Source organism: Coenobita brevimanus, chromosome 2, assembly GCF_032717465.1.
Source record: "Coenobita brevimanus isolate Jiangsu-jjx chromosome 2, ASM3271746v2, whole genome shotgun sequence".
NCBI classification, from domain to species: domain Eukaryota; kingdom Metazoa; phylum Arthropoda; class Malacostraca; order Decapoda; family Coenobitidae; genus Coenobita; species Coenobita brevimanus.
The window spans coordinates 31,984,201-31,996,433 of NC_136955.1; the positions used below are offsets into that span (position 1 = coordinate 31,984,201).

At 42.8% G+C, this 12,233-nt stretch overlaps 1 protein-coding gene across 1 annotated transcript in view; it reads right to left on the reverse strand.

Annotated features, from left to right (window-relative positions):
- The window catches only part of LOC145391609 (cytochrome P450 2L1-like), a 105,789-nt gene that overhangs the window by 59,307 nt on the left and 34,249 nt on the right, over positions 1-12,233 (reverse strand). Inside the window, exon 3 of the mRNA XM_080266155.1 lies at positions 4,822-4,952. Coding sequence (XP_080122281.1) covers positions 4,822-4,952 — 131 coding nt within the window. The remainder of the gene's footprint in view (positions 1-4,821; positions 4,953-12,233) is intronic.

The window sequence follows — 12,233 nt, forward strand, 5'->3', positions numbered from 1 at the left end:
CTTCCACATACCTTGCCTATCTACTCTGTCATATGCTTTGTTCAAGTCCTTGAAGGCAGCATACACTTTCTTTCCCTGCACTTGATACTTCTCCATTAAACATCTTGGAACAAATATCTGATCTACACACCCTTTTCCCTTCCTAAATCCTCCTTGTTCTTCTCCAACTAGCTCCTCTGTTATATGCCTAACCCTATCAGTAAGTATTCTAGCATATATTTTTCCAGTCACACAAAGAAGGCAAATACCCCTATGGTTACCACACACTTCTCTCTCCCCTTTTCCTTTGTATAAAAACGAACAATTATGCCTGACTTCCAGTCCTCTGGAACACTCCCCTCTTCCCAAGCCAATCTACACAACTTCCATATCCACTCCACAACAATCTCACCCCCATACTTCAGCATTTCATCATCAGTTCCTGTGGCTTTTCCCACCTTGATCTTCTTCACTGCTTCAACTACTTCTGCCCTACTGATCTCTTCCTCCCTCCTCTCATCTCTTCTTCTCCCAGCCATTCCCCAAGCACTTATACTCGCACTTCTCTCACTCTCTACATTCAACAAATCCTCAAAGTGCTCCTTCCGTCTCCTCATTTTCTCTCTCCATCACTCCCCTACTGTTTCCCCTTTCACACTGTCTTACTTTCTTAACCTCCTTCCAAAACAATTTCTTACTCTCCCTCCATTTCACACTCAGATTCCTCCAAAACTCTTCATCCACTCGCTTCTTACTCTCCTTCACCAATCTCTTCGCCTCCATTCTCCTGTTCACATATACCTCTCTCTTCTCTCTCTCATCTTCTCCTCTAACTGTATTCACTAGCCAGTCACTATATGCCTTCTTCTTTTGTTTCACAGCTCTTTTCACCTCATCATTCCACCATGCTGTCTCTTGCACACCCCTGGATCTCCTCCTCACTCCACAAACCACCTCGCACGCTGCACCTATCTCTATCAAGAATATCTTGCATACTTCTTCCACCCCTTCCATGAGATCTAATTCATACCTTCTGGATGTTTCTTCCGCTATGGTCTTATACTCTGCCATTTTCTCACTGTCTTGCAACTTCTCCACTCTTCTCACAGGAGCTGTTTCCTCCTGTCTTCCCCTTCGTCTCTTCACCTATTTTCTTTGCATCCTTACCTTGGCCATCACTAAATGATGATCCGAGATTCCATTCCCCCACCCTCTCCACACTCTTGCATCCAACAATTGTCTTCTCATTTGCTCATCCACGCACACGTAATCTATCACTGCCTATCGTTCAACAAGTTCACCGTCCATCCTTCTCATGACTCTCCACGTATACCTGTGGATCATCTTATGCCGGAAGAAGGTGCTGGCTATTGCCAACCCCTTACCAGCACAGATGTCCACCAAAGCACTACCATTCCCATCTACTTCAGCTGGCACACGCCACTGACCAACCACTCCATCCACTCGTACATTCTCAACTTTACCATTCATGTCTCCAATCAAAAGCACTCTCTCGCTCCTCTCAGACTTATCCATACATGCTTCTACACTCGCCCAAAACTCATCTTTCACTCTTGCCACTCGTTCCTCTATCGGCACATATGCACATACAATTGCCCAAGCTTGTATACCTACTTTGATCCCCACCCATAAAATCCTTGCACCCACTGTTCCATACTGTCTTATATTCTCCTTCCACTTCTTGCTTATCATTAGACATACTTCCTCTCTTGCCCTCTCATTCTCATTAACTCCCACACATATTCCTAAACCATATTCCCATTCTCTCACCCTTTCACCCTGCCATTTAGTTTCAGTCAATCCACATATATCCACTCTTGCAACCTCAAGCACCTGAAAAATCTCTCCCTCTTTTACTTCATCATTCACTCCTCTCACATTCCATGTTCCTATCCTTAGAATGTCCTTTGTCCGTTTCTTGGTCGTCAACATATGGTCCGTCCTGGTCCGAGGCGCTTTGTTCGCTTGTTTAGTTCTTTTTACAGGATGGGGCACTAACCCACCACCAACCCTTTTAGTCGCCTCATACGACAAGCCAGGGATACTGGGGGAGTGTTCTTAAAACCCCCTTACCCCCAGGGGGTACATATATATATATATATATATATATATATATATATATATATATATATATATATATATATATATATATATATATATATATAATTATAAAATTGTGTGTGTGTGTGTGTGTGTGTGTGTGTGTGTGTACTTTATGATGTATACTTTGTGATGTTTGATATATGAAAGTATGTCATGAACTTATATTCTTTAAAAAATTTGTCAGTGTTTTGGAAATATAGTTCTCTTATTTTAAAAGATAATTTTCAGTAAGTAGCATATAGGTACTCAATATACTTTTCGGTTACAAAAAAAAAAAAAATAATCATTCTTTCACAGCTGACACAGGGAATATACCGGTCATAATTACTGCTATTCTAGAAATGATTCTTGTTAATTCCTTGCATGAACTAGAAATCATCAAACTCCGACTCACACTCCATTATCACCGGTGCAGCGGCAAACAGTTAACCGGGACTGAGTTGCCATACCCTGCCACGTGACAAGTATCATTAGTAATGTTAGCAGTATCACAATAGAGGAATCGGTTCCCACCCTTTGTAACTGGTTCTCTGGTAGTTCATCAGAATCACAAGCATCGGTTCTGGAATCGATTCTCGCCCAGTTAGTGATGGTCCCCTTCTCTGAAAATATTTCCTGTGCATGTTGGGGTTAAGTCCCAACACTTAGTACTTCGTCTGAGATTCATTTCCTGACCATGTAATCGTACTTCATTGTTCCTGTGTTCCCCTCCTTCCCTCTGACTTGGTGGCAAGCCTCACAATATAGTATATTGGATTGCCATATACGATGGATCTCAGACTTTTGTTAACTCTGATTTCCTGACATGGGCATCTTTCTAATCAAGTGTAGGAACAAATGATAAGAAAAACTATCCTGATGTTGTGGCTAGTATACTTAACGAACTGGTCAATCAAAGCACTACTTAGAGGTAATGGTGTTTTTTTCTTGTCGTCCATGATGGATCTATTTTCCATCCATGGACTTATTTTCCCTGTGGATCTTTTTTTCACCCATAAGCTTAATTTCCCTGTTACCCTATTTCCCCTCCATGGACATATTTTCCTCCTTTAACATAGTTAATCCAAGTATCTATTTTTCTTCTCATGGAAAAACAATGAATCCCTTCATGGACTTAATGTTTCCCATTGACATATTCCTCCTAAGGAACTGTTTATACACATTTTACCTACGCTTTCACTTAGAGCCATTGCCTTTAATGACGTAGTCTTCCATGAAACTTTTTTCCTACATGGACTAATTCCATCCCTAACCCTCCACGTCACGGCCGATTTTTCACCTTCGACCCCCCCCCCATCCCGGCCGATTTTGGATTTTTTTTTGCTCAAACCTCAGCTTTTTGTGAGAAACAATCCACCTGAGCTTATAAGTGAGTTATACAGATGTCCCTCTGAACACCTGGTACCGTGTTCTCTGGAGCCGTGCTGCTGCTGTCACATTTTCTATGGTGGCAGTAACTATTGCAAACCACTCCGAATAGGTACATATTTGTTCATTTGGTATGAATTTATATGTAGTACAAGAATATACTAGTTTTCACACAATAATATAGGCAATATAAGCATTGTTTCACTCACCGAACACATCAACATACCCGGTACCACACCTTCCTTGGCGACGTTACCTCCTCATCACTTCTGCTCGTTTCTTCCTCTGGCGCCACGTAATCATTGTCCTCCACATCGTCATCGCTTGGGGAATAATTCTCGCCTTGAATTTCGTCATCAGAGAGACCGTGGCACGACATGTCTTTACTGGCTAGGTCCGAGACAATGGCGTGCGGGGGGGGGGGGTCAAGTGAGGTCAGAGGTCAGGCAGTGTTGCCGCCTGGCGGCAGGTAGAGGAAGGTCTCCCACATATGCCTACCAAAAATCACCCACGAAACTTGAAACAATGTGCAAGTGACAGACCTAGCATTTGCAGAACCTACCGGTACGTCGACAGGTGTCAGCATGGAAAAGAGTTCTGATGTACCCATACGCTGACGGGAGGCAGTGGGCTAATGAACCTGTTTTCCCCAACCTACTCACCCACAAACCTTTCCAAACATCCAGTGCAGTCTGTCCCAGAAGTACAATGATTCAGCAAATTCATACACACACACACACACACACACACACACACACACACACACACACACACACACACACACACACACACCGCTGGCGCAGTGGTAACGTTCTCGCTTGCCATCTGGTAGACGGGAGTTCGCGCCTCGCTCAGGTTAAAAAAAGTTTCACTGAAGAAGTGGGTGGTTACTGTCCCCCTTGAGCAAGGGGACGGGTGTGTGGGTGTGTGAAGGTCACAGCCTTGCCCTTAGATCGGACTATATGAGCTCTCAGCTCCCTTCCGGGAGGGTAAAATGCTGACGATCACGACCATCAAGTGATCCTGACCGACCCGATGAATTACACAAGCATGAATGCAGAGAGGGACAGAGAGAGAGAGACTTAACAATACAGATTCAAGATGGTGGAAGCTTATGTGTATAAATTCCCTCTATAATCAGTACTGATGCGAAACTGAAAGACTGAATGCAGTTGACAAGCAAAAAGCTGCTAGGGAGCCTTACAAGCAGACGCAAATATTGCACAGCTTTTCGTACTTCAGACTGTACTTCAGCTAACTTCGTCTTTTATACTGTTAAAGCAATCTTCAGCAACTGGAAGTACTGATATTTATAATGCAAACTCTTCGAGTCTTTCCCTTCTGACTTACCAAGGGGAGGATTTTCAGTGAAGTTGAAGAACAACCAGTCAGGTCTGTCCAGGTTCTCTGGCTTGTTATACGCTTCCTTGATCATATGGTAGTCGTGAAGAAACACCAACACTTGTGTCCCCATCCGCCACCTGGATAAAAACCACCCATTACCATCCGTCCCAACTCTCATTTCTCACTGCGCTATATCCACTTTAACATGCCTCAAATTTTGATCAGTTAATTTTGAATGCTGACTGGCGGTTTGAGATTAACACTAGTCTATGATGCGAGTCATGAACAACTATGGAAAGGATGTAGAGCTGCAGAATTATCTTTATCTGCCACTGAGCAGCAAGAAGTAGGCAGCCAAGAGGGATTCAGAAACAGAAACAGGAAACCATAAAAATAGGATAACTACCAACAAAAATCCCAGTAAAACTGGACTAATCTTTACTCACTCACTAAGCTCTTCAAAATTCTTATCCCCACTTGAAAGGCCTAGAGATCCACACATAAGAAAGGTACTTCATTAGGGCTGCGGTGTAAAGATAATTTCATTGACTGTCAGTTTAGTAATGTGATGAAACCTTTGTCATGCATATCTCCATTCATACTGTTACCAACATTTACGGTCAATCTCCAATTTGTTTGCTTCCTCAGTGTAAATATCTCACCTATTCATACTTCCACTTACCATAACAATCCACCTTCTTGGTTTTCGAAGTCACCTTCTACCTTCAAACTCATTCATACGAAGCACCATATACCTCTTTCATAAATTAATTCATAAACATTATCTCAGTCTAACCATACTACCTAAGCAATAGTATTCTATTCTCTGATCAACAGATGTACCAAAATTTCTTATCTGCTCCACCTTATATACTGTACACAACATCCATTCCTTAAGGGTCACATTTCTGATTCCTTAACTCATGATTTTTTATACTCACGCCACTCTTACTGGTTAATGTCAACACTCACATACCTTTATGCTGTCCTTTTTGCAGCCACCAAAATCTGACCTTTGTTAGTATCAAAACCTTTATAGTGCCATCAACTTTCCTTCATTGTGCTAATCCCTATTCCTTTATACATTTGCCTCCCACTTTCATTACTTTACCCATGTAGTTAAAGGTTTCACCAATTCCAGTCTCTCTCCATCCATTTTTTTTTATTTTTTTTTTTATGTGAGGAAGAAGGAACCAAAGGCCGGGAGCCTGCAATTATTGTTCCTTCCAAGAGAAAAACAAGATACAAGAGAGAGCCGAATTCAAGATGCGTTCATTTCGAGATACCTGGACACAATGCGTTTGAAAGACTGGAGATCATAGGAAGCAGGAAATACAGACAGAGGGAGACAGTTCCAGAGCTGAACTGTTGCATAAATGAAGGACTAGGAGTAACGGTTAACTCTTGCATTACAGAATTGGACAGTAAAGGAATGAGTGTTTGCTGCTAGACGGGTGCTACGCGCTCGTCGTAGAGGTGGAGGAATGCATGCAGAGAGTTCAGAGGAGCAGTGACCACTGAAGTAGCGATAGAGAGGGATAAAGATGCAACAGTGTGGCGAAGAGACAAAGGTTGAAGGGAGACAGTAAGAGGAGAAGAGTTAATTAGATGAAAAGCCTTTGACTCCACCCTATTGAGAAGAGCTGTATGTGGGGAGCCTCCCCATACATGAGAGTTGTACTCCACACAGGGGCGGATAAAATCCCTGTATAGAGTCAACAATTGTGCAGGGGTAAAGAAGGAACGGAGTCGGCTTAGCACACCTAATCTCTTGGAAGCAGATTTTACAAGAGATGTAATATGATCTTTCCAAGATAAGTCCCGAGTAAATGAAACCCCAAGCATGTTCAAGGATGATGCAGGGTTAAACTGAATATTATTAAACATTAGTCGGTACACCTGTGGAAGATTTTGTCGGCTGAGTCTGATGCATTAAAAACAACCAGATTATTTTTACCCGAGTCAGAGATACGAGCCAAGTCAGACATTAGGTGTGCCATAGCCTCATTCCTTGTTTGTTGAAGTAACTGCTGAGATGGACGTTGTGGGAACCGAATGGATAGGTGGAGGATGGAGTCATCAGCGTATGAGTGGATAGGGTTAGATATAGAGCTTAGATGGTCATTGATGAATAAAAGGAAGAAAGTTGGTGATAGGACAGAGCCCTGAGGAACACCACTGTTGATAGATCTAGGAGAAGAGCGTGATTAAATCGAGGCTTTCTTGCATTAGTCAAAGATTCCCTATCTTTCTTCAACAGGCTTATTTGACTCTATTTCCATTTACTTTCAAACCTCTTCACTCACAGACATCCATGCAAGGTTAACCCCTAAAGCATGACTGATGGCACTGACCATCAGAGATCAGGTGTTCGTGAATCCCTGGCTGATGGACATAGTTTTGCTTTTCCCACCATGGTGTGAAATGACCTTTTTTTTTTTTCACCACAGCATTGGCAGCCTACCGTGTAACATGGAAGGGCTAGGAATTATGAAATCCAATTCCACATTTTCTGATTCGCTTGCCAAAGCCGTCATCCATCCACCCCTGCCACTTCCTCCCGTGCAAAGTCACCCTCTCATGAAAGGAAGGGACAGAGTGAAAGTGTGATCGCGAGGGAGCTATAGATGACTGTCATCATTGTCGAGTGAGGAGATGGCAACCGAGGATGAAAGTTACCACGTGGAGAGTGATGTGCTCTGGCCATCCTTCCGTGCCTCCTCCGACAAAAATAAATAAAAGGAAAATTTCAGCGAAGAAAATTATTACTATTACGAAAATAAGCACTGACATTCATTTAGTGAAGAAAGATTTTAGAAAGTGCAGTATACGTAAGTTATTAGAAGAAAAGGATAACTACGCTACAGAAAGTAGGAGCCTTCGCCAAAATAACCATTAAGCAAGGAGTGTCATTCCTGTGGTGAAGTAATAATTTAGAGAGAGAGAGAGAAAAAAAAAGGCGTTATAAGTATTTATGCTGAGTGGGGATGCCTTGCAGCGCATGGGGGAATGAGAAGGTAGCCCTGTCGTGCACCTTCCTCATCCCCCCCAAGCAAAATAAGATATTATGCTAAGTTAATGTTATGTTAGGCCTAAGTTGATTGGAAATAAACTGGTTTACTGTCAAAACACGGCTTTTCTGATGATTTTATGATTTGATTTACCGAATGTCTCATCTATCCACGAGCAAAGGCGCGACGTTACCGAGTCGTTTCTCATTTAATGCACTCCGACAATGCCAATAAGACTGAATGATTAAGTGTACTGGAAAAAAAAAAAAAAACGGATTCGGGCCACCATGTTCTGCATGGACAGTTCGCCACAGCCACGACTCGCACATTCATCGGGACGCTGGTCCAAAAGTGACTTCTTTGCTTTACACCTGCACTCCATAATGCATCCACCTAAAAACCTAGGTCCTAGGGACATTTTCAGCGGAGAGGCGAAGGGTTGTTGAGTATATTGGTCTTTTATTGAATATTCTAGGTGGTGTACTTGCCGCGATATAACGGTTTGAAAATAAGCTAATTTTGCAAATATCCCCAGGTTCAACAAGCAACACACTAGATTTAGCACAAGACATTGGGAGTTAACAACATTACGTTAATTCATTTCACTAGTAGCAATTAACTAATGTTGTAAACATAATATTTGAGATATTTTACAGCTCTCATCATCAGTTTTATTTCCCAGTCCAATTCTTGCTTGGATCTGACAGGACTATTTATATATATATATATATATATATATATATATATATATATATATATATGTATGTATATATAAGACCCACGTTGTTTTCACGCCCAGACTAAATGTTAGAGACTCCCAGACCCATATATAATCTGAATCAGGGTGACCCAAGGATGGTTTTAGGGGGGTCAAAATTCAGATCTGGGGTCATTAGACTGTACTGTATGCAATGTGTGATGAAAGGAGTGCGAGAGAGACAGGCTTTGGGATGAGCTGGATCAAGAAGTAGGAGAAATGCCAAGGAGCTATAATGTGATATGGGCGATATGAATGGAAGAGTAGGCACTGGTCTTGTGGATGGAATAATGGGTTGTAATGAGGTACCCGGAGATTATGATAAGAGGAAGTGACTGAAGGATATGTCAGGAAAGGGGGTTGTGAAATGTGAAAGTGTGAAGGATGTTAGTAGATTATTAGCCCATGGGGATGAAGTAAGGAAGAGATGGAAAGAATATTTTAAAAGTCTGATGAATGGGAATAGAAAGAGCAAAGCGACTGTTAACATGACTGGTTTGGGGGGGGGGTGCAGAGAAGGAATGCAATACCAGGAAACGTGGCACTCGCACAGGTGAAGAACGCTGTGAAGAGGCTGAAAAATGGAAAAGCAGCTAGGGATGATGAGGCGTAAGCAGAGATGACTAAGTGTAGTGGAGAGAGCGGAATGAAGTGCTTGTTGGAGATATGTAAGAAGGCATGGATGAGTGAAACTGTGCCAGCAGAGTGGAAGAAGGCTGTGATTGGACCCCTGTACAAAAATAAAAGTGAGCGAAGTGTGTGCAAGAATTATCGTGACATAAGTTTACTGAGTGATGCAGGGAAGTTATATGGAAGAATAAAGAATGTAAGAAAATTATCAGAAGTCATAGTGAGTGATGAACACGGAAGCTTTAGGAGTGGCAGAGGATGTGTGGATCAAATATCTACAGTGAGACAGATATCGGAGAAGGCTCTTGAGAAGGACTATGAGGTGTTTATGGCATTTATGGATCTTAAAAAAGCATACGACAAAGCAGACACAGAAGGATTGTGGAAGTTTTGCGCAGGAAGAGTGTAGATGGTAAGCTGCTAGGTGCCGTCACGAGTTTTTTACGATGGTAATGAGGCATGTGCTTGGGTAAATGGACATCAATGTAGGCTTCCGACAAGGTTGTGTGATGTCCTCATGGTTGTTCAATATTTATATGGATGGGGTGATGAGAGAAGTAAAAACATGAGTAATGGAGAGAGGGATGGTGTTGGTAGTGAACAGTGATGGATGGAATATCTCAGATTTGTATGCTGATGATGCAGTGCTACTTGCAAATACCTGACAAGAACTTAGTAGACTAGTGCAGAGTTTTGCTGATGTCTGTGAGCATCGTGCCTTGTGAGTAAATGTAGAAAAGAATAAAGTGATGGTCATCGAGAGAAAGGGTGACTCCCAGTGTGATGTTACAGTGAATGGAGAGTGACTGGAATTGGTGAGAGAGTTCCAGTACCTAGGTACAGTGATAGAAAAGAAAGGAAAATGTGCAATAGAAGTGGAAAGTAGAGTGACACAAGGAAGGAAAGTAGCTGGTGCAATGAAAGCCTTGTTAAGAAACAGAGGCTTGAGTCTTGCCGTTGTGCAATGCTTACATGGAGTGTTAATGCCAAATTTAACGTGTGAGACTATGGTGTGGCATGAAAATGAAAAATCAAGAGTGAGAGCAGTGGAGAAGGGACTGCTGAGGAAAGTATGTGGAGTACAGAGAGTGGAGCGGATACGAATTAATGTGATTCGTGAAAGATGTGGAGTGACGAAGTCTGCGGACACAAGAACCGAAGACAGTGTACTGACATGGTATGGTTATGTGGAGAGAATGGATAACAATATAATGGTGAGAAAGGCATATCTGAGCAAATCCGAAGGAGGGAGGAGGTGAGGCAGGTTAAGGAGAAGGTGGAGAGATATGGTGAATGATTGTCTGAGGAAGAGAGGTATGGAAGTCGGTGAGGCTAGGGAACTGACAAGAGATCATGCTGAGTGGATGAATGTTGTGAGAAGAAGTGCATGATAAGGGATTTGGCACCCCTTTTTAAGGTGACAGTTATCGGACTGACTATCTTATACGTTTATGTGAAGCAACAGAATGTGGTGAAAGTTTGTTGGCGTATCAGACAGAGCCAGGATTCCGGGGGATTGAATGATGACTGAATGAAAGCGTGGCCCATTGGACTGGGCAAACATGAGCTGTCTGGACGTTGCTACTCCTCACTAGTCCTCACTCTGCCCTAGCGTGGGAAAGGAGGTCCGGATGATGATGATGATGATGATGAAGATGATTATATATATATATATATATATATATATATATATATATATATATATCACCCCATACGGGGTGGCCACAAACAAATCGCCTCCACGTTGCCCTGTCCCCCGCCATTTCACTGCCCTGCTCCCAGCTCACACCCCCTTCTCTCACATACCTCTCCACTCCATCCCTCCATCTTATCCTCGGCCTCCCCCTCCCTCTCCCCCCCTCCACCTCACTCATATATACTCTCCTCGTCAGTCAATCACCCTCCATCCTCTCCACATGGCCAAACCACCTCAGTATGTTCCTCCTAACGCTTCCTATCATATCCACACCTACACCACAACGCTCCTTTATATCCTCATTAGTCAGCCTGTCTCTCCATGTGACTCCACAGGCTCCTCTCAAATAACTAATTTCCACTGCTCTCACTCTTGGCATGTGTCCTTCCAACAACGTCCAAGCTTCACTTCCATACGTTAGAGATGGTATCACAATACAGTCATGCAGTGACTTTTTTACTTCCATGCTCACTTCCCTGTTCCTTATCACTGCTTTCAATGAACAAGCAGCCTTTCTTCCCTGTTGTACAGAAATAGCTTAAGATTAATACGGTAGCAGGAAAGGTAATGATGACATATGTCGCCAATACGAAGGAAATACTGATGTATTCAAAGTCGTTAAAGAAGGGGCCAGGATGCAGTCCAATACTTTATGATGAATAAAGGCGCAACAGAATATTAGTAAATAACTAAGAAGAACATAAAACAATATCAGGTACAAGAAACAAATACATAATCCATATAATCAGTGAGACACTCCAATATCAGCATATAGGAACAGGGTAAAGTACAGAGCCAGATACAAGTGCGGTAGTCATACATAGTGCAGACACAGTCCGCTGTCGATAAACCTGGAGCAAGTATACAGTAGGGTCAAAGAGCAGAAGCAGGGACGCGGTGACTAAAGTATATATCAGTAAAACCGTCAAGGCCACAAGATCTCACATTGACTCTTGTTTTGTCTATATGTACTTGCATAGTGTGATTAGTAAGGAGGGAAGTTAGAGTGGTTAGAAACAGGGATGTGAACAAGAAAGTAGTCGCTGCATGATAGTACTGCGATACCAACTCTAACGTGTGGATGCGAAGTCAAGAGTGAGAGCGGTAGAAATGAGTCATTCGAGAGGAGCATATAGAGACAGACTTAAGTATCTGTCTCTCTCTATATCCAGATGCCTTAATCCCGTGAGGGGTGGCCACAAACAAATCGCCTCCATGTTGCCCTGTCCCCCGCAACTTCGCTGCCCTCCCCCCGGCTCCCCCCCTCCCTCTCCCCTCCCCCCCTCCACCTCATTCATTTACACTCTCCACATTAATCTCTCGC